Raw genomic sequence first — 23,913 nt, 5'->3', positions numbered from 1 at the left:
GGTCATACCGGTGAGTGCAGACCAGACTGGCATGTGAGATGATTACAATGCTTACGCCCAAGGTCGGTGGGTTTGGGTCAACGAGTGATGCAACTACCAGACAATGAGACAGTCTCCATCATTCCAATAACTTCTTTGATCTCACCGGTTGCAATAATGCCTGTGACAACTCGCTCCGGTCCGAGGTTGGTGGTTCTATCTTTCAACAAAGTGGGTTGTTTCAATCACTAGAGTTTTGCCTGACGTCAACAGGGCGACAATGAGCAGGATATTGAGTTTGATGAGGGTGATGTTTGGGAGTAATGGTAAACCGCTTCTATAATCTCTGAGATGAGTCAAGCTGATCACCAGTACAATGTTTATACGATGTGACAAACATGCGCGGGCGATACATACGGAAGTCTAATATACTGACATATGCTGACAATAATGTGATGAAACAACATGAGCCTCACTAACGTAACATTTTACAACTGTATATGAATCTTATTATTACTTACTCATACAGACCTCCAAAATCGTCTTCCTCATGCTGTTGACTCTCTTCGGGTATGGCGGGAAGGGGGTTTACGCGCTTCTGTGGGGAACGGCTTCGACTTCGACTGATAGGTCTGGGGGGAGCATTATCAAGACCTTCAAGTCCAATCAATGGGTCATCCTGGTCTTGTGAGTTTACCGATTCAGATCGCTTTCGTTTGAGTGACGAAGAACTTGAGTGGGATGCCGAGTTGTTAGATGATTCTTCGTGAGTCCCTTTCGTATGTCTCTCTGGATGATCTAGATACCATTTCATCCTTCGTACTTCAGCAAAGGCTAGTGGGACGTTTGTTGGCACAATATCATTCACGTGTGCCTCTCGATATCGTTCAAGATATGACGAGCTGAACTGCCATTGCTGAAGCCGTTTAGCGGGATCACCCCTTTGCCACAAGGGGTGAGGGACACACACATCGCCAACCTTCTGACCGGCCCTATATGACGTGTCTCCGTTTTTAGACTGGGTGGGCAAGGCAAATGAGGTGATTTCAATCAAAATCTTGCGTACCTTGGGACGTCAGTGTCTTATTCCATTTGAAAATGATCAATTTACTATGTCTGATATCCAGGTATCATTCCCCCATTCCCTTAATGGTTCCTTGCCAAATTCCACCATTTGCGAGTGTGGCTCGTCTAATATTTCGTATACTCCACTGGAGTATCGTGGCATTCGTACACGTCGGACTTTCACCAACTCTGCAACCTGACTGATCAGTGCCCCACTGACATTTAAAGCGATTGACGTACCGCAGCACGCCGACGTCTCAGTGCCTGTTTGGTAAGACCCCCAATAAGGTTAGGGTTGAGTCTGACAGGTGGCTCTGAAGGACGTTGGGATGAAGAGGCAAGCATCGCATTTGCCAAACTGGCAATGTCTTCTGGATCAATCTCCGTGAGTCCAGCATTGAATTCGTCATTCATCTCTTCCACATCTTCGGTCATATGAGTCCTGACATCATTCCTTATATTCCTGTCTTCTCTCCTTTCGCCGCCCTCCGATAAATTGTCTTCAAACTCCCCACTTTCAAACCGACTGTCTTCCTGTTCGGTATCTCCCATTTTCCACTTTCTTCGTAAATTGTTGAAGTATATCTTCAATGCATCTCGGAAAACATAATTTGGCGCCTCTTTTGCTTTGACACAATCGGGATAATCAGCGGGCCACTGATCTGTGTTCTGATCGATCCATTTCATAACACCCGCGAAAGCTTGGGTATTGTGAGGGTGTCCTGGCGGCTGATTAAAATCAAACCGCAGGACCAACTCTGATGAATCTTCAAATGTCGGCCATTCTTCGTCATCCTCTGGTCTGCTAGGGAAAGGTCGCTCCTCTGTGTTATACAGGAAAGCGACTACTCTATGTATGACCGCCTGCAAGTCAAAATCTCTCTTTGGACTGATATATAGGAGGAACTCACGGACACTGACTTCGCCTGATCTACAGGTACCATATTCCGTCTGATGTGTAATATGGGTTTCTTCTCTTCCCTTCTGGTCGCATCTTCCTCTAACGATTCCACTGATTCCATCAACTTATCAATGTCATCCCTCAACGCCCCAAAATTTTCTTCGACATCGTTCTCTATCCGTGTGACACTTCTCCGTAACTCCTCCCTCTCTTCCACTTTGGACTGTGTCATGTCGTTCAATCGCCTCTCCACAGCGTCAACCCTAGTTAGTATCCTTGTCTCAACATCTGTAATCATCTTGGTCAATTCGGAACGTAGTAGACTGAATTGACTTTGTATGGCGGATAAAGAGCTTTTTTCTTTTGATCTCAGCTGACTGCTAACAATATGTAAAATTCTCATACTGGTTGGAGATTCCACTGGGCTGAAAGGTGTTGTCGCTCCCAATGACAAAGATGACGTTGTCTCCAGGGGCGAGACTGGCGTAGGTGGGACCACTGCCGGTGAGTCTGGGCTCATAACATTCCTCTGGCACAACTCACTACCGAATCCTCTGACTGGCGGACCTCTGGGCATGGACGAAGGGCCGGCATTGGGACTCTCCTGTCCTGGCCATGGTACCCGGGCACCATTAGGTGAGTCACTGGATCGACCAGGCGGCCTGAAAGGACGTGTGAGTGGGTTCATTGATGTTCTATGTAATGAGGGAGAAGAAGAATTTGATGCATCAATTTCGGCGATTGTACCGGGAGCCGGAGCCCCGTGATCAATGATAATGAGCCCTGACGTGCGTGGCTCATTCCCTAATCACACGTCACAAAATCACACAGTGTCAAATCGGTGTGAAACTGTAGGTTTCACACCGATTTCACACTGTGTGGTCTCTCAATTTCAGCACGTGTGAAATAGGTGTGATCTGGCTATTTCACACTCATTTCACATCCTGCGAAATACCTGCGGCTCGCGAGGTGAGCAGCTAGCAGCTGACAGCTCGGGGTCGAGGTTAAGGGACACGCTATCCTCTTCATACAACCGCCACTATCGGATCAGTACTGGAGTTTCAAAAGGCAATGTACTTCGAAGCGCTCTTCAACCATTATCTGGCCATCTGAACTCCACCTCTCCCAGGGCGTACGCAAGGGTAAGAGGATCCGAACAAGTCAGATAACGGTGGTACTGAATATATCGCATCCTATTCGACGATCGACGATGGGTATACAAAGACCCCTAAGACGTATGATCTCCTTGTTCATGACTTTAGACCCGATCCTCTCGCTCCCCAACAAAAAAACGATATCGTCGATCATGAAAACCTCCTTCATTCCGCCCTGATTCGCGTCGCTATCACAAGCCGCTACGCCCTGACTAAGGTCCGCTTCATCTTCGTTCCTTGAGAGACATAGTGGACAATGTTCTGTTGCGCCGCCAAGTTGTCAATTGGGGATCCGCAATTCAAGTTCCATGGCAGGTGAAGATCAGGTACTGACTCTTCGGTTCCCTGTCGCAGTGTCGCGTCTTCCCTGATCGCCGTCCCATTCCGCGCGATGGCAATTGTACGACTCCTTGGATCCTAGAGCTCTGATAGGATGAACATGCAAAAGACAGCATGGACATGGGCCTAGGGCCTGGAATCAAGGCGATACGCGTAGGATATCATTCGATCAAGTGGCAAGTGGACAGGACAGGATGGTATTTTATACCTGCACGTGAACATATCCCCCTACGCAAAGGTATCAAGGTTAGCATCATGGATCGACGAATATCAACCAAACCCCATGGATTGGAAGGTTTTGATGGAATCTTGAAACACCCTGAATCCTGAACGAAAGTCATGGCACATGTCCCACCCAACCGGCGGCAACTTGAACGGAAGCTATTCGGTGACTAACCCAAGGTTTGATATCTTTGACTTCTTGTATACGAGCCACCAGTCATCTTTCTTTCACGTGGCTCTTTCGTCGTCAACACACACAAGAGGTAGTGATTAAAGAAGAGTACTCTACGACTGCCACGAGCGACGGATGGCTCGAGGCGATACGGTACACTGGCGCGCGAGTCCCAAAAGAGCGAATGTAGATTGACCATTGGTCGATTGTTTCAGCGGCGACTAGCGTATCTCTTTACGCGATCTTAGTTAACGGCTAGCAACAGCCGGTCGATCAATTCCACTCTACTCTTACCCCTCACCTCCTCCTAGCTCCTAGATCCTACACCGCTAATTCGTTATTGGCTCGGGCACACTCAAGAAAAGTAGATTGAAACATTAGCGAAAAAGAGAAGACGAAGACGGGACACTCGATTCTATCACCAAGTTTACCCACAGCTCGGCATGGTTTCATACCATTAACCCCAACGACTTGCGATTTGCGACTTGGCTATTATCAGCCACAGACCAATACTTTACGAAACTCCTTCTACCCCTTACACCTTCTCACTATACTATTCCCCTTTAGTCTGTTCGTCATTCTTCCCCGTCAATTTATAATCTACCTCGATCAAGTTGCAAGTTATCACCTCTTAGGTAACAAGTTGAAACTCGATCAGATCCGGCGACTAACCCCGTTCCCGTCATCTCATTGCCACCTTGCCGCTTCTTCCACTAGCTTGAACCCGTCCTCCACACATCGTCTTCCCGTCTTGGCTTTCAATACTTTATAACACAACCAGCGTCAATAACCACATTCTCCACACCATAACCTCATCTCTCGACATTTGGTACACTGCTCATTCCTCCTCGTCGATTCATCATTCCTACCCCTCACCGCATCTGTATACGAAAATGAACGCTGGACATCCTTATGCTCGACCCGAATCTATCCCACAGCCTCAACAGGCTCAAAGTTTTCATATACCAATCTCACAGTCTGCACAATTGTATCAACCATACAATGCGTTGCCATACCCTCATCAAGATCCTTCTCCTCCCAATCGTCGAGGACCCAACAGGTCTAGCAGAGTGTCCGAGGAGGAGGAAGGCCGCTCACGTAATGCCGTTGCACAGAGGAGGCATCGGGAGAAGAGAAAGGCCCATCTGAGAGCTGTGAGTGATTGCCATTTGTCTTCGCTTTCTTTTATCAGCAAAATTCTTCCCTCTCTCCCCTGTGAAGCCTGAACCCAGTGTCATGACTCAGCAGGCTTTTGTGAGCAGAAGTTAAGATTGGAGCAGATACATCACCTGTGACTTACGCTGACTACATCAGCTCGAAGAAGCTGTAGCCCGTCATGACCTTGAGATGGAAGCGGCCGCCCAGCATATCCATTCATTGACGTATCGTCTTCAATCTACCCCACCCAACGAGGCAGCCGCTCGGTTATTGGCCGACAATAATTTCTTACGAGCTGAGAATGCCGAGTTTCGGCGACATCTACACGCATACAGAGCACACTTTGGCGAGCTTCAGCCACATCAGCTAGACGTCGCAGTCGAAGCCGGATCCTTCTACAGTCCGCCTGAAGAGGACAGGGACAACTCACCCCCTACAAAACGAGCCGAACCTCGGCCTGAACATGGTCAAGTGGAACAAACGGAGTTCACTCGTCACTCACCACCACGACTGCCAGGTATCGAGTATGGTCTTCGTCATCCTCAAGTGCAGGTGAGCTTGCCGATCTATTGTGATTGTACTGATGACTGACATCTTAGGAGTCGATGCCATCTATGCCATCTACGGCAACTAGCATTTCTGCCATGTCCACCTCTTCTTCCTTCCCCCTTCCCCACGGTATGCCTCAATATCAAACCCCCGTTTCGCATTCTCATCGCAATCTCCACTCAGCGTCTTCGGTCAGTCTTTTCTCCTCATCCCTTCACCTACTTGTATCTCATGCTATGTTGGAAAAGAGCTAATTGACAGGCTCCTTCCACCTCTCCATTTGTCCACTCCGGATCATACCATAACGATCTTCATCATTGCACACCTCAAACATCTCATTCAGATCTTTCAATACAATCTCTTCCATATCAACATCATACCACTCATGAGACCCCTCAAATGACAAATGAACCTGAACTGGACGAACATCATTACAACCCCACCATGTACCCCACCACAGCCGATCAACCACATCCCCAGTCTCTCCCTCGTGTCGGTCAAATGCTCATTCCATCCGGTCCCGGGTCGAGCAATTGGCAGGGAACTTATCGTCCTCAAGGGGACGAAACCTGGACAGGTCAAGCAGGCGGTTACGGTGTGAATTATTCACAAGAAACAGAGGAGTGGGTAGGGGAGGAGGTGGACTGAGTTGATCAAGGCTACTATCTAAGTGTCACAAAAATATGAGCATATATGTCTCAAGAACGAATTTTGGAATTTTGAGAAGCGATACCCTGACATTCTAGGCAACCATCACGTATGTCGGCAAGGAGACAGAAGGAAAGACGATTGTAGCTTTAGTGCCTGTCAATATGTTTATTTCTTGCATGTATGGACATTCTCTTAGCATGACAGTCTCTATTTCCCTTCTGCCTTATGCAAGTCGCAACATGCTCGGTGTAAATTATAGCAGACATCTCTCGACTGACCTTGTCGAAGAGAACTTGTCATTTCGCCACATGCCACATTGAAGATACCACCAGTGCCAGCTAGTTCTAAGATCACCTACGAGTACTTACAGTACTTACGATTACTACCTCTTACTTACTCCACTCGTAGGTCAATCCAAATACTACGTACCCAACAACATTCCTTCTCTGTTCCTTGTCCACCATGTCCTCCTCTCCCCCAGAGCCCGATGTCACCCCTGCTCCCTCCCAACCCTCCCCCTCCGTCCAAAATACCGCCGACCTCGCCCCTCCTCCTCCCCGTCCATCCCTAGGCTCCATGCTCTTCCTCACCGCTTTCTTCTTCTTCATGTCCGGCGGTAACGCCCCCGAGCAAGAAGTTGTCCTAGGTCCCAATGGGGAATTTGTACATCGTGTCACTCAATTGGATCTCGCTCGAACTTCTTATGAAGAATACCAAGGATTGTTGAATGGTACGATTGGGAATTGGACAGAACCATCTCCTCCGATCATCAGACCTGAGATATTGTTACCAAATAAATATATACATCCTTGGGGTGGAGATGAAGGTCATTGGAGAAATATAACTGGGTTTTATCGATCTGCTCGATTACACCCTATAACCTTCACAGGAGAAGATCAAGTGTCAGAATTCTTCAATGGAGTGGAGATACCTCATTTTTTATCCCATCATCCTTCTCTCGACACCTTGGACCCTTCCCACGATGAAAACTTAGCAACATCCACTAGTCATTATGTTGGACGACCACTACAAACAGATCATTTTCCTCCTTCCGATGATATATTCGAAGAAATTACCGAGGAGAATACACACCATTCTGGTGATTCTTCCGATGTTGATTTCGAAGGAGGTTCGGAAAAAGTCAATTCTGGTCCTCATTATCCATCTGTTGACGATATCCTCACAGAAGACACTGATCCGGAATATGGATCTCAACCCAATTCACCCCCTTCCCTACCCGAGGAAGATGAGATACCAGAAGGAACGTGGAAAGAGATATCTCGGCGGATCGTCAAAAGATTCGTGCCTTCAATCAAAATACCAAGAATGGGCAAACCAGAAGAAGTTTCACAGAAGATGTCTAGACGGAATTTACGGAGGGAGAACACGGAATGGAACGAAACCCTCGCTTTGGAATTAAGAGGATCATGGGATTGGGAACATACAACTAGATGGGATATGAACATTCGGGAAAAGACTTTATCATCTACTCTCAATTTAACATCTCTCAATCCCACATGGAACAATGAAGATTGGACTTGGATCAAAGGATCAGCCACTTTGACAGCTGGAAAAGATACATTAGAATATAATTTCTATGGATTACATTATCTGCCTAATGGGACTTATGGACTATATGGTTTACCGGAAGGGAAGAATGTGGATATAAGACATATACCTTTGTTATGGGCAGGAAGAATATTGAATGATGGAGGTGATGGTGGGAATGTTAGTAAATGGATAGTGTTGGGAGAGTTGGAAAAAGACTGGAAGAGTAAACAAGAGGATTTGTTGTTTAGCGACGTCAGACCCGAGGGTGAGTTTTCTCTCAACGCCATCTCTTATGACATTCACTATCCTCCCATGTTCGTGTCAGGTTCATAACGATGATTCCCAATGTCAACGAAACATGACAAGTCTTTGGTCTTCAATCGAGAGATGGGTAAGAATTCTCTGTCTCCTTCTGAGCAGGAACATGGGAAAAGGGGGAAGATAATGGGATGTCTCGCTGACAAGATAGAACAAACTCAAACTAGTTGTCCTCTATACATCCATTTCACTTTACCACCCTTCTCCATCCATGGCACCAAGTCCGAGATCGAATTGTATGAAGATGAACTTCAGAACCCAACCGGATTACGACTGAGTTTACCGAGACCGCCAAGATATTGGGAAGGTATAGGATTAGGGGGTGTCGTAATTGCCGATCAGTGTGGGTGGGCTTTTGGTTTGGAAGGAGGGAAAGGTTTAGGGATTGAAGATTTCTGGCGAAAGAGTGGGAATTGTAAGTCGTCAATTCCCTCACTTCTACCAACTTCTTCATAAGTCTCGTTATCCCACTTTCCATCATCTTTGACCACACCTCGCACTCCTAAATCAGTTCCCTTTTATGCTCAACCACTCCTCGCGGATAGGATATTTTAAGGAAACATGTGTCATCACCCCAATCACGTCTGTATTCTTGAAGGTGTAAGAGCTGGAATTGATGTACCACCGGCTACCGGGAAGATGAGACGATGATAGAGCAGCAGCTGAATCACAGACGCTGCATACGCCACCATCGCTCAACTAATCACTCTCATGCTACTGATCAGACAAATGGAATCTTCACGGACACCATCCACTTTGGCAAAAGTCTCTCTATGGTCAATCGTCATGATGGCCATATTGGATTCGTGGATTTTCTCTTCGCATGTGATAGTCGGCATCGTAACGGATAATAGGGCGTCAATACCATTGCTCTTACCTGGTTTCTTGGCTCTATGCTCCGCGGTCTTATTCGCTCCTGTCAGTCGTCCTTTCGCTCAATCACCTCGTTTATCATGTTTCATCTTCCAAAGTCATAAAGAGGGTGATCTCCCTTGCTTGCTCATTTTACTTGAATGTCACATATGTGTCAATGTCCGATCTCTTCAGAGGCTGACACGTGACCATGGAAGTGTATTTCGAAGAAGAGAAGCAAAAGCTACTCTGTCAATTGATACGGGCGAGGAGTAACGGTCTTTGAGGATGAAGCTGAAGTCTAGCGATACTGCGTTCTTTTACATAGAATTCAAGCACCCGAAAGAGAGCCCTCTCCTCCTCCTAGACCACCAACCGCTACTAGACCGTCCGAATCGGCAACACAAACAGTTCAGAACGCATCGGAATCGACTCAAATGGAACCCTCGCTGAGCGCTTGGGACAGGATCAAGCAGACATTGAATGACTCTCCGATTCTCAAGTGTAAGTCTTCTGACTCATGATGGATCTATCCCATCTCATTCCTGTCTGTGCACGTTTCTCTCTTTTTGTACTTCTCTCTTCATACCGAAGTATATCCTCTCTTCCCCTCCACCCTCATGTGGCGAAGCGTAAATGTTCCCAGTTCAATCATCAAGACAAATGGTTCAATGACCAATTTGAGAATCTGTGGTATCATCGGAGTGAGTCAAAATATCGTACTGATCATCAGTCTTCTAGCCGTATGACCCTTTTGATTTATTTCCAATTCGCCTTCAACCCATGTTCATGCCATTCGTGCTTTTCACGATGTATAGTTTTTGGATCCCTCAGATCTATCGTAATGCTCGACGGGGAACGAGTGGTGCGTTAAATCATGGGTTTATGATAGGAACGACTCTGGGAAGGTTTGCTATTCCTCTTTGTGAGTTGTTTCCTGCTCACTCGTTTTCTCTTCACTAGTACTTTTCGTCGATCTCAGTGTTCACTTTCGGCATCCCGCCTCCAATGCAATTACAGTCTTTAGTCATGAAAGGCTGCCAAGATTATGATGCTGACCGTTCAGATATCTTTGCATGTCCTGACAACGTACTTTTCGTCGAACCGTCCAAGGGTATTTTGGCTACAGTTTTATGGCAGATATTTCAAATCGCTGTTCTATTTGGACAAGAACGTTTTGGTCCTGCGTTCTTGTACGTTCTTTCTATCTACTCTTCAAGCGACGCTGACAAACGTAGCTTACCACGATCTGTATGTGCATGTTTAATACCTCTTTCAATGCCACCACATTTATATCCTATCTCACTCTCACTCTCTGCATCTATTGCACCTCTTCATATCACCTACATCAACCCTTCCTTTTTCTTTCTTTCTGTGACCACAAATTGACTTCGACCTCAAAACTACTCCACTCTGACTCAACTTTCTCAGACACCGCTGGCCAACATCCCCAACATAATAAATCAAGGTGGACTGATGAACAGTACAAACCCGTCGAATCGTACAACTACCATCCACCTCTTCCTCCTTCAGACCCCGAAAATCTTTCTTCGCTCGAAACTACATGTTCTATATGTATGGAAGAAGTCTCCACTTCTCCTTCTTCCACATTAGGAGCTTCAGAAGCTCTTTTGACAGGATTGGGGATCAATAGTTTAGGAAGTAGAAGAGCGTATGCTTTATCACCTTGTCATCATTTGTTTCATACTAAATGTCTTGCTCAATGGTTAGCTATAAAGGTTTGTCTCTTCCATCTCTTCTCGATACTTCTTTCTCTTTTCCCCATTCCATCTAACCCCCATCCTCATTCCCTCGCACTTCAATCCCATTACCTGTCTCTCACCCAAAATATGTTCCATCCATCATTACCCATGACAACTTCTTCTCCACTCGTTGAAAATCACCTCAGGTATGGATCATCACCCATTTACTTTCAATCGTGATTGAACATCTCATTGGGAATTCGAAATGATCAGGGATGATCGAAGTGAGCTGATTGCTTAGACTATCTGTCCATTGTGTAAAAGACCCTTACCACCATTATGATCAATTTTAATAATTCATTGCATACATCCGTCCTACCATCTGTTTTTCACCACGTATCGTGTCAATTGCATACTAGCATTATTTGTATGATAAAAACTTGCATGCATTGTTGTACAATGACAAAAAAAATGTCCGTATTACTGATCACTCTACTTCTCTTTGCTCTCACCTCTACCCCACGAAACTCTCACATCTCAACTTCACACCTCCATACTTTCATCATAGACGAAATCCATGATGGATCGTCTTGGTGCTACTAACCTGGCCCATTCTAGATATAACCTAAATACATAGGCTGTCATATCTTCTTTTCTCCAATGTGTTGAAGACCAATGTTACCTGCTGAAGCTATATAGGCAGCTAAGGCATCTTCACCTGCTCGATCGTTCATATCTCCTCGGAACTGATTAAAATGAGCTTTGTTCTTCATCATTCTCTTGTCTTTCAGAGCTCTCACTACCCACCCACCCACCCACCCACCCCCACAAGATCGTATCCATATTGAAAAGAGATGGATTCTGTGATTATTCAAGAATGACGAAAGATAAACAGGACAGGAGGAAAGCAAGGAGGAGGGAAGAAAGGCAGAAAGGCAGAACAGAGGAGGGAAGAAAGGCAAAAGGGAAGAGAAGTCTTTCATCTATCTCCTAATGGATCGAGGCTGAGCAAATGGGAGAGAAAAAAATCATGGAAGAACATCAGGGTGAAGAAGAGAATGAAAGATTGTGAGAGGGAAGGGAAAAAAAAACATTTCCACTCACAAAAGCTAAAACCATCATATAAATCACTATAATCCAATTGAACAGGAACGTGATGTACCCAAGGTTGTATCCTATCAGTCCACCATTCAGGCATTACATTACTTTTCGATATCAAACTTCCGGAAGATAATAATCTTTTGAACCTTGCTGACCAAGCGTTACCATCAACGTCAAGTATATATTTATAACGGTTTTCTTGTTCAGGTTTTATACGTTCTAACCAATTGAATTCTTCTTGAAGTTGTTCACATGTTCCATTTTCTTTATCACATTCTTGAAACGTCAACTCTGTTCTCACTTTTCCCTCTTGGTTCTCCCCATTGAATGTTCATTCCTTCAAAGTAGACTCGACACACTTGCAAGTCTCTTGACATGGGAAGATGAGAATGAGAAGATTGAGTTCATCCGTTCGTCCTTTTGAGTGTGTATAACGAATAGACATTGTGTTCAAGACAAATTGGGAAGTCCACTGTCGACTATTCGATTTCGATGATAGAGGGGGAGGAGAAACTGGGAAGAGATAAAGTCTAAAGTGAAGGAGTAATTGATGGAAAAAGAAACAAGACGACATGAAAAAGAAACTCACGAATGGGACCGGAAACAAACCCTACATCCAAATAATGCTCATTGACTTCTTCCCATGTTAACTCTCTTACCTCATTTCCAACCATCTGTCCTCTGAGGGATTTCGGAGCAGGTAAAACTTCCACACCTCCATACTCCCCGTCAATATCTATCTTACTTGCCATTCGTACTAATCTGGCACATCAGCTCTTTCCAGTCGCATCCGCGACATCTTGAGCTTTCTTGATACAGGCAGACACATTGAAGTCATAACTCTTCATCGGTATGTGTTGACAGTGGGGAGAGAGAGACAAACATACCTGGTCCGATGACTCGACCTCCAAGTGGTCTGCCCACTATGCCATACACCTGTGTTACTCCCTCTCCATAATAACCGACTATCGGTCTTCCTACCCCATGACAACGCAGGAGTATCTTCTACCCATTGTTCCGTCGGAATCCCCAATATATCCGAATGCAAATTGGTTTTGGACAACACAAAAATAGGCGTGAGATCGCCTACTGCTGGTACTTTACCTGATAATGTTCCGTGAAGAGGAACGAGCTCTGGGTGGTCGCATATATCCATCAAGGAAGAATGAGAAGAGATGAATGATTTGGTTGGGGTTGAAGAGAGATGAGCAAAACGACTGGTTCGAAGACGTGATTGAGGTGGACAAGCTGCTGGCCAACCACGGAAGGTCAGATCGATTTCATCGGTCTCGCTAAAATCTGTTCGTTCAGTGTTTGATCAATATACAGGGTGCAATTTGTCACTCTATGTCAATCCTAATCTCTAGAATTGGAATCTTGGGACATCTAGTGAGTCGCGGATGAGGGATACTGAATGTGACTTTCAGGAATAAACTTACACTCTCCCTCTTCAACATGCTCGATGAGTTCCCGGCGATGATCCCACGATACTACACTGCTTGCTGTATCATGGACCGAATACACCACCGACATATCCCCTATCCATCTTGAAATAGGACGCAATAGCTCTGCCTGATCTTCCAATCGGAAGTCAGCCCCCCAAATAGCCTCCGAGTTGTATGTCGCAGAAGTACGGACAGAACCACTCTTGACCCGTAGAGTGTAGGTGTCGGGTAGGTTGGCCGCTCGTTCGATACGTTTGTTCAGATCAGCTGGTGATAAAGCACGAAAGGGTAGGAGATCGTGATGAATACGATCGTATTCATCTGGAAGCGGTACTTCGTTGTCTCTGAGCGTCAGATCATCACCTAAGTGTGCGATGCGATAGCAGGTAGTGGGGGAGTGATCGAAATGAAGAGCAAACCCACACGACGTAAGACCACCATTTATCAAAACCCTTCGGTGGTGCTTGTTTATATCTTCTCTTGTATTCCTCCACCGCTTCCTTGAGGGTTCTACTCTGTCTAGCAACCTTTGCGTCCCATTGCTCTCTCGAATCTCTTATCAATTGATAAATGGGATGGACCTGACTTTCCATATCCACTTGTAATAACCCTCTCTCCACTTTATGATCAGGAGTAGTTCTCATGGCCACAACTGGCGGTAGCAATGCCCTCTCCGCCACCTTTCCTTTCCGAGTGAATAAAGGGGACACATTTCCTTTTTTTCTCTGTAAACCCGCTGACCGTTGAGAAGCAGCCGGAGTAGTGTCCCATCCTACTACCACAGGACGTATCACCAATAACCATATGCTGATGACTGCAACCACGTACAACCAAAGCCTGATCTTTCGAGGGGAGTCGAGTAACTTGGAACGAAGTTGAAATGGGAGGAAACGTAACGGACGTCGTTTGTTCTTTCCGTCATCACCCTCTGTACCTTCTTCCAGTACACCGGACAAACGACGACCGGCATTCCATACGATTCGTAGACGGGATTCTCGACGGGGTGATGATCTGGGTGAAACTTTCGATGGGTCTCGACGGTAGGACGCTAGTTGAGCTCGATGCTTTTCTTGAGCGGCGTTAGCAGGTAGTGGAGAAGGGGATTGGTGAGGGGAAGAAGGGGGTGATGGTGTGGCGTGAGGAAAGACTGGGTGTCGAAGGGACATTTGGGAAGGTGGATTCTGTTGGATGTGTTGTTTATGGATCTGCGGACGTTTGTGATGTCTTAAGGTCGATGAGCATGGAGAGACTGATGAAGGTGACGGAGAGGGATGATGGACCTTTGGGAAGAGGTCCGTCCCGGGAGTAGCCAAATCCCACTGTCCACGTCGCAGTAGGTAGCTGAATCCCTCTTGCCGAATGAAAAATCTGGATCTGCGATGTAAGTGTAAGATGCCGAGGGTCAGTGGCTTTGAGACGGAAATAGCGTGAGCAGAGGTAGTAGTGGTAGGGTGACGAGGGAAGGGAACGGGAACAAGTTGCCTGTTGACTTTATCAGGAGTACGTGAGAAAAGAGAGTGCAGAGTGTACCATGTACCGGAAAGAGAAGAAACCAAGGTATACTTTGGGCTATTCAAAGGTGTCTTGGTCGCCTTTGGACATAGAGATCGTAATGCCGGCATCGTAAAGTACTTAAACTCGACAGAGTAACGGAGAAGCAAGCTTCAGTCCTGTAGCAACCAGGCATGCCAGGCACATAATGACGTGGCAATAGAGGTTTTGAGGAGTGAGTGGTAAGCACGTGGCTGGATTATCAAAGCCCCCCATATATCGAAGTAGCACGCGTCCCCGCAGCTTGGCGTTTGGCGCAGGCCAGGAACGGATTCTGTCTTGAGACAGTTTGGGAGGCGTCTTTCCATTCGACCTCAACGACAATACGAAAGCATACGGACCCCTATCAGTCCATCCACCCACACGGGAGCTGGTCTCTCTTTCCTCTCTTGTATCGTTTGAAGAGTCGAAAGGAAGCCGTCAATATAGCTGTGGGTGTGTGTTTGAGTACGAGTCCTCGTGGTGCACGGATCCCCCCCCCTCAAGGTGCGGTCTATCCTTCCGCTCATCCCTCCCTCCCTCCTGGACTGGATCACATCTCAACCCTAACTACTCCACTCTCACTCAATAACATACAACTATCACTTATCACATAACAAACATCTTCCTCACCGCTCACCATCATCTTCACCTCGATGCAGCCTCACGACCACTCCCCCTCTCCTCCTGCCTCACCCGGCTCATCCGACTCGAGCTCCCTCTCTGGTACCGAGACCACCCTTCCTACACCTCACATGGCAGAGTCCATGTATCAAGACGACATGTCTCCTGCTCTTCCCCCTTCCCCCTCTATAAAAACCGACATATTCTCTCCCATTTCTATACCACCCGCTCCCTTACCTCCCAACGGTCTCGAGATCCCCGTATCACCGACAACTATCCCTAGCATATCCGTCCATCCTGTCAACCCCACTTCACCACAAGTACAAGAATCACCGAGTCCATCTCCTTATCCAAGTAGAAGAAGCAGTACCACACCTACTCGACATCCACCACCTCCCATTTCCATACTCTCCACCCCTTCTGATCATCGCTCTCACGGTCTGTTCCCCGTAGACACTCGTTCTTCCTCTGGGTTGGCCATTACCGGATTGGTCGACCATCAAAGTTCCATCGAACAGGCTTTCGACAATGACACAATTTCCGCAGCTGAAGCAGGAGACGCTTTACCAGAAATGACCCCTTCTCCTGGACGGTTAGCTTTTCGAACCACGGATCATAATGGTAATCCTGTATCCCCCGCTCCTTGGCACGGATTCGATATTCCCTCTCCTGGACCTCGTCGTTCTACGCAACACTTTCACCCTTTACCGTCCCCTTTACCAACAAAAACGCGACATGGTTCTGTCAATGACAAGACAATGTTTGAACCCACTCCAATGCACGGATTGCACGCTAGAAATTTGTCACTATTTTTCCCTCAACCGGGCAAGGCGCCCGTACCTCAGACGGAGGGAAATGGACACACATTGATAGCCTCACCGGAGCAAGCTGGTGAGAGTCTGATACCGGATGCCACCGGACTTTCTAGGGATAGGTTCGGTGGCCAGGGTGGTTGGAGTTTCGGACAAGGGGCTGCTGGACCGTTACTGGTCAGTCCGGATGTTAAACACAGTAAGCGAAGAGGTCATCATGTGAGTTTGAGTCTTCTACTCATTCGGCGATTCTGTCACTAGACGGCCGGCCAACCTTCTCGAAACTCTGTCAGGGCATGCGCCATAGTTCCAACATCACGGAGCCACGAGAAGAGTTGCTGATCTACATAGCATAAACATTCCCTCTCGCACAACTTCTTTTCATTCCTAGATCCGACCGTCACCAATCCCGCCCTCGCTCAATCTTCCTCCACGCCTTCTGTCTCAACAGTATCCCCCGCTCATGATCGACCACAACCTGTCCCAATGCCCTTACTACATACAACCGCCACGTCAAATTCGACTCTTTCTCCTCTGCCGCCATCGAAGAGAGATCATCACGCTCATCTCCTCTTCTCGTTCGCCCTTCTGGAATTTCTCATTGGTGCAGGATTGTGGGTAGAGGGTCAAATGTCAGGTTGGAGATGTCTTGCAGGTGTGGGGTATCTGGTTGTTTTTGATGCTCTAGGTGTGGCGATACGGATGGTCAGAGATGGTGAAGAAGGCTGGAGGAGTGTCCGCAAACCGTACGGGTGAGATTCATGTCTTCTCTCAATCGCACTTTCCTCGACAATTTGAACTGGGCGCCATGTCGGAAAATACAAAGTCGAGCCGGGAAAGGGAGAGCAGCTCAAGCTGATCACTAGAAACGCTAGACTCACCTCTCTCCTTTACTTCGCTCAAAGCTTGTTCCTTGCCTTCGCAGCTGTCTACATTGCCAAAGAAGCCATCGAGCAGGTTTTGTTAGGGGCCGGTGCACATGATCATGGTATTGGTGGTGGTCACGGTCACGGAGAAGTAGTAGGACACGATGAACAGCGGTGAGTCATGTGACCGCCCACAAAAACTCATTCACTGATGCACAGGGGATTTCCACATTTCCTGCTTGCTTGCGCGGCCTCTTCCAGCGTTCTGTCCGCTAGCGTCTTTGGGAACCATGCGAGGCTGGTCGACGGTTCGTCCTTCACGTGATCGCTTCTCCGTACTGATGTATAGCTGTTGGACCTGTTTTCTTACCTCCCGCATACCTACAGTCAGTTGTCGTAATGAAATTCAGATCGTTGTTGGGTAACCCATTCTCTCTCACCGTTGTCGGGACGTCTGTGGGAATATTACTAGGATCTTTGGTTGTACCTCAGTGAGTAGGATCTAAAAATGTCCTCATCTCAACCTTTCACTTAGCTATCCTTCTACTATCCGTTTTCGTCCCTCCTCAACACACATCAGTTAGCTAGCGGAGTCATTCATAATGCCATATACATTTGACTAACTTTCAGGTCTAACATACATTCCCTCGACTCCTCCCTCGCCCTATTCCTCGCCATCCTCACCGCCGCCCTGTCCTATCCTCTAACTATCACCTTCGGACATATCCTCCTCCAAACCGCCCCTCTATCATCCTCGGCTCAAATGGTCGCTTTACGTCAATCATTACGTGAGATCTCTGACGATCGTCGTGTTCTAGCATTGGGTACAATGAGATGTTGGCAGATCTCTGCAGGTCTGCGTTCCTCCGAGATTCTCAAGCAGAGTCAAAGGCACGATGACACTTATCAGTCTGCGAGTCGACGAGGGTCTGTGGAGGGGTTATCATCCGGTCAAATGTCTCCCACGAGGAAAACCTCATCTTCCCGATTCTCTATCGAATCGAAAGAATTAGGCATCGGGGGTGTAGGAGGGTTTGGCGGTAAAGACGAAGGGGGACCTGTGGTGGTGACTTTGATCGTTCACGTTCAAGAAGACGTGAGTGATAGGGATATGTTAGAAGTGACGAAGATGGCATGGAGAAAGGTCACTTATGCTGTGGGTGAAGGTAGAGGGGCGGGGGGAGAAGTGAGTATTCAAATTAGACGAGGGTGGCAAGGAGAATAAGGTATTGTCATCGATACAATCAGATTAGTAACGATCAAAGAGATGTGAGATCATGAAGTCATGAATAGGGAGCATTTCTTCTGTCAAGTTGTTGTATGTCAAATATATCAAGAATGCATTCTACATCTTTGATCATTCGCATAAACGCCTTGAAACGCAAGTGCATATAGAGCACCATTTTTATAATTTGTTGTGGGACAGGCATCTTTCCCATTTGAACTGTATGCTGTAATACCGGTATGTCTTACATGGGTAAAATTGGTTCAACACAATTATTGACTGTTTTCATGTTTCACAAGATTCAAACATGGCTAAATGAATATTACATTTGACCTTTTCATTTATGTCATGTATGTATGAACTGGGTTTCACTATCATTCAGAGGTACAGTACATAGATACCATACTCTACGTCGCACGGTTACTCTTTTCCGCCACCCGTCATCCGCCACTCGCCACTCTCCCTCTCTGACTTGACTACTCTACCATTCCAACCCACCTTATCCAACACCAACACCAACACTTCTTCTTCTTTGTTATCAATCAAGAGTATCCTATACAATCTCTCCATCCCATACCTCCTCATATACCATACACTTCTCTCTCTCTACGATCAAACTACGAACGGCCCTCATCGCCACATTTCTCTAAGATCTCCAACCGAGTTTACACCACCCCTTCGCACGTCCTTTAGCTCCAACCCGGAATTCACCTCCTTAGAATCTTGGAAATCTAAGAACCGAAGAATCTCAGAATTCAAGAACCGAAGATAACATACTATAACCCAATCGTTCATTTGAAAACAATAAACTCGATCCTTGTTTCCTTACATTTTTCGATAAAAGAGGATAGATAATCAGTGATATTTCCTCTAGCGTCTCGTTGAAGTCAGACCATATTTTCATCGAAGATAGACTCTTGCAGGCTATATAAAGTCAAGCAATATCTTACGAGGACTTCAAAAGGAATCAAAATGGTACGTTTCCACCCAATTTTCCAATTTGTGGTCGTTCTTCTACAAAACCCGCTCAGTCCCTTTCAAAGCTCATCTAAAACGTTGCCACTTTATTTCCTCAATCCGTCTAATTTCCTTCTATTGGAAATATGATATTCCCCATCTACAAAAACAATCATTCCTGATGATCTGCCTCAGAGTTTGATGAGAAGATCTAATTCTTATAGTCTACCAACGCTAAACGACGATTGATAAGAGACTTTAAACGTCTTGCTTCGGATCCACCGGTAGGTATTAGCGGTAGTCCTAATCCGGATAATATAATGATTTGGAATGCTGTCATTTTTGGACCTGGTGAGTTTGGTTTGGTTCTCTTTTATCTTTCTGCCAAAACACTTTCAATCGTGCACCTTTTTTTCCAATCCTAAGCCTTGGTCCTTCTCTTTCCCCTTCCCTCCTCACAGTCGAAGTCGCCATCTTTGTATCCATGATGGTGTTCAAACAACCCCATTTCATTGTAATTCAAGGTCGTAACTCTCTATTACAAACTCATTCACCCCACTGTCTACAATCTGTTCATGATTTGGTCTGGGAAGTCACATCTCACATCTTTCGTGTATCTCTTAGAAGATGACAATCATTTATGTGGAATAAATGCTACGATCTTGAAGAATCAAAGGAATAAGATCATTGACTTTCAGCCGATACACCATTCGAAGATGGTTCTTTCCGTTTAACTCTCACTTTCACAGACGCTTATCCTAATAAACCACCAACAGTACGATTCATAAGTAAAATGTTTCATCCTAACATATACGCAAATGGTGAATTATGTTTGGACATTTTACAAAATCGTTGGAGTCCGACATATGATGTAGGAGCGATTTTGACAAGTGTACAAAGTTTGTTGAATGATCCTAATGCTGCCAGGTGGGTATCACTCTGTTTCATTCTTAATCATAACACTGATTCATTTTTTCTTTCTTCTCCATTTTCACCATATCACCATCACCGCTTTGATTTCTTTCACATATCTTTCTTCCAGAGTGGGTCGTCCTCTCATGTGTGAGGAGGGCATATTACTCCTTTGGCCTCTTTTTCGATTTGAGTGTGGTTCAATTTGATTATTCTCCGATTTGACTATTCGGTCAGGCCTCTGAAGACCAAGGAGATCTTTGGTTTGGTGTCAAATAGAAACATGGATAGGTTCGGGGTTAATGGTGAACTCGTCGTTATGGTAGAATATCACTAACACATAAGTCCTGCGAATGTTGAAGCTGCTCAATTGTTCAAAGAGAATACGAAAGAGTATGAGAGACGTGTCAAAGTGAGTCAACCTCTCACTTATCACACCACTCGTAAATATTCTCCTCCCAATTCACAATCTTCATCTCCATTTACCTCTATCATACCATCATTTCACTTAAACCCCTTTGGTCTCATGGTTTTGGAGAAGAGCTTGGGGAATGTGACATCTCTCAAAGTCATGTTCCTCTCCATTTAGAGTTCGAGTTTTTGTACAAATCTCATCAAATCGAGATCATCGTTGACCATGTAGATTACCGTTGAACAAAGTTGGGTGGACAATCCTGAAGAATTAGAAGCAGAAGTTGAAGCTTCCGCCAACGTATCTGCCGGTAGTTCAACAAGTCCGATTCCTCCACCCACATCTACTGCTCCTTGATCACCTCATCCTCTCAGAGTTTCCGTTCTCTTAACTTTGTTTTCCTCTCTGAGTTCGATTTCACGCATAACTATCTCGACAAAACGTCCTTCCGTTCCTACCCGACGTCAGGTATCGTTAAATGAAGAAAACTTTGAGGTTCACACAGGACATTGGAAAGTGTCATAAGATGCAGGGGACGTGATTTCAGCGGTTTAGTGGTGTAGTGGTGTAATGGAGAAATGTGACGTGGTGAAGAAGTTGGAGAAAACATCATTTGTCAGATCCGTAATACCATTTTTTTGTCATCTCAATCGAGCATGTAGCCTGTTTTCAGGTATTACCAAAAAAGAACGGAAAATGCATGCACGTGTCATTGTATAATCGTAATAATACAACATTCACTAACACTCTGGATCATAGGTACCTACATTGTTTTTTGTTAAGGAGAGAATAAATCTTGAGATGTATCAAGCTACTATGAGAACTTCTCCTTTTTCACCTATCAACGTCAGACGAACTTTGTCAAACACTCGTTTATGTGTATTCCCCTCTTTCACAGCTTCAACATCCGAAATATGAGGATTGAAAAGTGAACTCGAAGAGGTTTGTAGAAAAGTCGAATCGACTTCTATCCCGTTAAGCCAAGTACGAAGACTCAAAGATATAGATGCGTCGCAATAAAGTCTGATGTGATCTCCTGTTTCTACCGATACAGGAGGTATGTCCTCCTTCCTCTCAACTGTTTGACTAGTTTGATCCTCCGAAACAATACTTGTGTCTGCATCAGCCATTTGAGATTGACTCGAGCCTCCATCAAGTCCATCTTGGACGGAATCCCTCTTCCTCTTTCCCTTTTGCTTCAATACATCTGTCCCATTGGTTGATGAGTTCACACTCTTGGGAATGTGTCCATCTTGAGGTGCATTGGCGCGATGGACGCTTGACAATTTCGAACGCAAACATGCATGTTCCTTTGGAGGTCGACAGGGTATGAGATCAAGAAAAGGATCAGGTTTCGGACCGGAAAGACGAATGGAAACTGGACCGAATAAACCTTCATTCTGCATAGGAAGGAAAAATTCGTCGAGGACGTGTTGGAGTAGGGAAGGAGTCCAGTAAAGAGTGGCTGGGGTCGGAAATGAGGGAACATCCGAGTCTTTTGACAATGGACGTGTACGATCAAGCATCTGATGTGGGAGAGAGGTCGTAGGATCTTTGGTGGCAGTTGTTTGAGATGAAGGGAAAATCAGGATAGCAGGTGATGGTGTTGGGATAGATCGATATAATGTCCTTTGATTTTGCCCGTCTTTTGCGAACGTCTTCGTGGATGACATGTGTGTACTAGAAGGTATTGGTAAGTGAGAGTCAGGTCTGTGAATTGGGGCAGATGTTTGATCGTGAGAGGAAGATAAAGATAATTGCAATGGATCAGAAGGACCATCCCGAAGGATCACAGGACCATGTATGGGTATAACCCAATGTACCCTCGCTTTTGGATTTCGACGGATGTAACGATGCAAATTAGGATGATAAGGATGCGATACGAGATGATAAGAACGGAAGAGGTTGTAATTTGGTAGTGGACCTCTTGAGGGATGAACATATGACGAAAAGGGAGGTTCACGAACGTGAGGCTGAAACGTCAGTCTTGCCCGCATCATATTTTGCGTGAAATTGTATGGACGAGCGAGTAGATCTTGAGGATTACCGTGAGTTTCGCGAGAGGACTCCAGCAATACTTGGTGAGACCCTTCAACTTACTTTATACTAATACAAAATTATTACTAGACGAAAAGGAGGAGATAAAAGGAAATTTTCAACTCACTCGGGGTATGATAGACCACATACGACCATATCTCTCATCTGCACAAATCAATCTTTGCCACAACAATTTCCGTCGTTTACTTTCTTTCGTCCAATCTTCCTCTTCTGGGGTTCGTTCCACCCTCTCGACATTTACTGATACCGACACGACCGGTGTGAACTCCTCCAGATTATTCCCAGCAGGCTGTCCATCTGATTCTTCAACATCTACATCCCTGACTTGTTCCATCTGAACATCCACCCCGGTCTCGATCCATTTGCCTTTCCCCTTGTCACGTTTGGGCATATGGTCAGATTCCAAACTCTGGTCATCGATGACAGTGACATCCGTGTCCATTCGCAGAAGACCACCTCTCGATGGGTCAGAAACAAGGAGCTCGACCTGCGAGAAGATCGGCGACGAAGGACGATCGGTAACATCCTGGGCAAGCGAGCGAAAATCACCCGAGACACTCTCCCAACCATATTCGAACTCTTCTAATTCGTCCAGAAAGGGATCCAAATCTACCGGAGGATCTACAGATGACCAAGGTAAAATGCTGTTGCCCACCGCAGGGATGAGATGAGGTGCTGGGTGAAGTGGTAAAGGTTGAAGGTTGGAAGTCGTGGCTGGAATCAAGGAAGGGACCCATGCTTTCGACCATTGTTTGAGCTTTTCAACGTACGTCAGCACGACTTCACGAGTACAGATAAGACCTACTTGAGCAAGGGTATTCCAGCGCTGCGGTATACCACACTATCTCCAGATCCTTCTCCTCCACTCCTCCAGGGTCAGATGCAGCTGAATCTCGATCATGTCCAGTGAACCGACCTGATCGTGAGATTTTCACAACACGCTCGTCCGGTCTCCTCCACGCATCAGTCAATGCCTCTTCTCCTCTTACATGGTGCAAATGCGCATCCCCCAACGCCAGCGGCCAGTCCTTTGGCGGGACAGCAAGGAAGACGTTGATCTGATCGGTTGGAGGGAGAGTGGCTGTGGAAACGACTGTTTCGAGTGTTTCGACTTGAGGATTAGGATTGGGCGCTGAGTGAAAGCTATCGTCATTTGGGATGATCCTCATTTGTGCACATGATGAGACATGAGTTTGGATCCTGACCTGGGGACGCGACTGCTTTTAGACAAGATGGTAGTCAGAAGAACAAGTGGGAGACCAGGAACGAAAGGAAAGATGGGGGGGGAATGGGGGGGAAGGTTAAAAAGGGTGCCACATTGAGATAACGCCGAATATTACAAGAGGTGACGCGACTT

General features: G+C 46.1%; 6 protein-coding genes across 6 annotated transcripts; 3 read left to right on the top strand and 3 right to left on the bottom strand.

Annotated features, from left to right (window-relative positions):
- Positions 1-496: 496 nt before the first annotated feature.
- TREMEDRAFT_61651 (uncharacterized protein) lies at positions 497-2,633 on the bottom strand (the record flags this gene model as incomplete). Its single annotated transcript, XM_007004069.1, has 5 exons — positions 497-1,045; positions 1,091-1,240; positions 1,285-1,908; positions 1,956-2,443; positions 2,489-2,633. 5 exons carry the CDS (start codon positions 2,631-2,633, stop codon positions 497-499), a joined length of 1,956 nt encoding a protein of 651 aa, XP_007004131.1.
- A 2,092-nt stretch (positions 2,634-4,725) lies between these two features.
- Positions 4,726-10,957, top strand: TREMEDRAFT_61650 (uncharacterized protein; the record flags this gene model as incomplete). Its single annotated transcript, XM_007004068.1, has 15 exons — positions 4,726-4,986; positions 5,147-5,542; positions 5,590-5,730; positions 5,801-6,162; positions 6,286-6,296; positions 6,672-8,006; positions 8,211-8,474; positions 8,733-8,977; positions 9,217-9,413; positions 9,558-9,615; positions 9,746-9,836; positions 9,978-10,104; positions 10,150-10,162; positions 10,396-10,650; positions 10,916-10,957. The coding sequence occupies 15 exons, from the start codon at positions 4,726-4,728 to the stop codon at positions 10,955-10,957; spliced, it is 3,798 nt and encodes a 1,265-aa protein (XP_007004130.1).
- A 298-nt stretch (positions 10,958-11,255) lies between these two features.
- TREMEDRAFT_61649 (uncharacterized protein) lies at positions 11,256-14,326 on the bottom strand (the record flags this gene model as incomplete). The annotated part of the gene is made up of 6 exons (XM_007004067.1): positions 11,256-11,374; positions 11,719-11,991; positions 12,305-12,477; positions 12,603-13,014; positions 13,155-13,504; positions 13,584-14,326. The coding sequence occupies 6 exons, from the start codon at positions 14,324-14,326 to the stop codon at positions 11,256-11,258; spliced, it is 2,070 nt and encodes a 689-aa protein (XP_007004129.1).
- A 1,020-nt stretch (positions 14,327-15,346) lies between these two features.
- On the top strand, positions 15,347-18,217 carry TREMEDRAFT_68343 (uncharacterized protein; the record flags this gene model as incomplete). Its single annotated transcript, XM_007004225.1, has 6 exons — positions 15,347-16,345; positions 16,478-16,878; positions 16,993-17,166; positions 17,212-17,300; positions 17,342-17,483; positions 17,623-18,217. 6 exons carry the CDS (start codon positions 15,347-15,349, stop codon positions 18,215-18,217), a joined length of 2,400 nt encoding a protein of 799 aa, XP_007004287.1.
- Positions 18,218-18,751: 534 nt separating this feature from the next.
- TREMEDRAFT_43536 (uncharacterized protein) lies at positions 18,752-21,213 on the top strand. The gene is made up of 5 exons (XM_007003917.1): positions 18,752-19,192; positions 19,399-19,525; positions 19,873-20,101; positions 20,432-20,498; positions 20,730-21,213. The coding sequence occupies exons 1-5, from the start codon at positions 19,190-19,192 to the stop codon at positions 20,853-20,855; spliced, it is 552 nt and encodes a 183-aa protein (XP_007003979.1). The 5' UTR covers positions 18,752-19,189; the 3' UTR covers positions 20,856-21,213.
- On the bottom strand, positions 21,174-23,783 carry TREMEDRAFT_73644 (uncharacterized protein). The gene is made up of 3 exons (XM_007004278.1): positions 23,362-23,783; positions 22,663-23,270; positions 21,174-22,471 (listed from the first exon to the last, which is right to left on the bottom strand). The coding sequence occupies exons 1-3, from the start codon at positions 23,723-23,725 to the stop codon at positions 21,305-21,307; spliced, it is 2,139 nt and encodes a 712-aa protein (XP_007004340.1). The 5' UTR covers positions 23,726-23,783; the 3' UTR covers positions 21,174-21,304.
- Between the last annotated feature and the right edge of the window lie 130 nt (positions 23,784-23,913).

Source organism: Tremella mesenterica, assembly GCF_000271645.1.
Source record: "Tremella mesenterica DSM 1558 unplaced genomic scaffold TREMEscaffold_4, whole genome shotgun sequence".
NCBI lineage: Eukaryota > Fungi > Basidiomycota > Tremellomycetes > Tremellales > Tremellaceae > Tremella > Tremella mesenterica.
This window is presented reverse-complemented; position numbering and strand designations above follow the sequence as displayed.

Excerpts from the sequence above, each read along its gene's own strand:
- TREMEDRAFT_43536 (XM_007003917.1), top strand. Across the intron at positions 19,526-19,872 it reads TGCTGTCATTTTTGGACCTG|CCGATACACCATTCGAAGAT; the intron begins GTGAGTTTGGTT and ends ATTGACTTTCAG. Across the intron at positions 20,102-20,431 it reads AATGATCCTAATGCTGCCAG|TCCTGCGAATGTTGAAGCTG; the intron begins GTGGGTATCACT and ends CTAACACATAAG.
- TREMEDRAFT_73644 (XM_007004278.1), bottom strand. The coding sequence starts at position 23,725 with ATGAGGATCATCCCAAATGACGATAGCTTTCACTCAGCGCCCAATCCT. Across the intron at positions 23,271-23,361 it reads GCTGGAATACCCTTGCTCAA|CCACGACTTCCAACCTTCAA; the intron begins GTAGGTCTTATC and ends CCTTGATTCCAG. Across the intron at positions 22,472-22,662 it reads TGTGGTCTATCATACCCCGA|CCTCACGTTCGTGAACCTCC; the intron begins GTGAGTTGAAAA and ends CTGACGTTTCAG.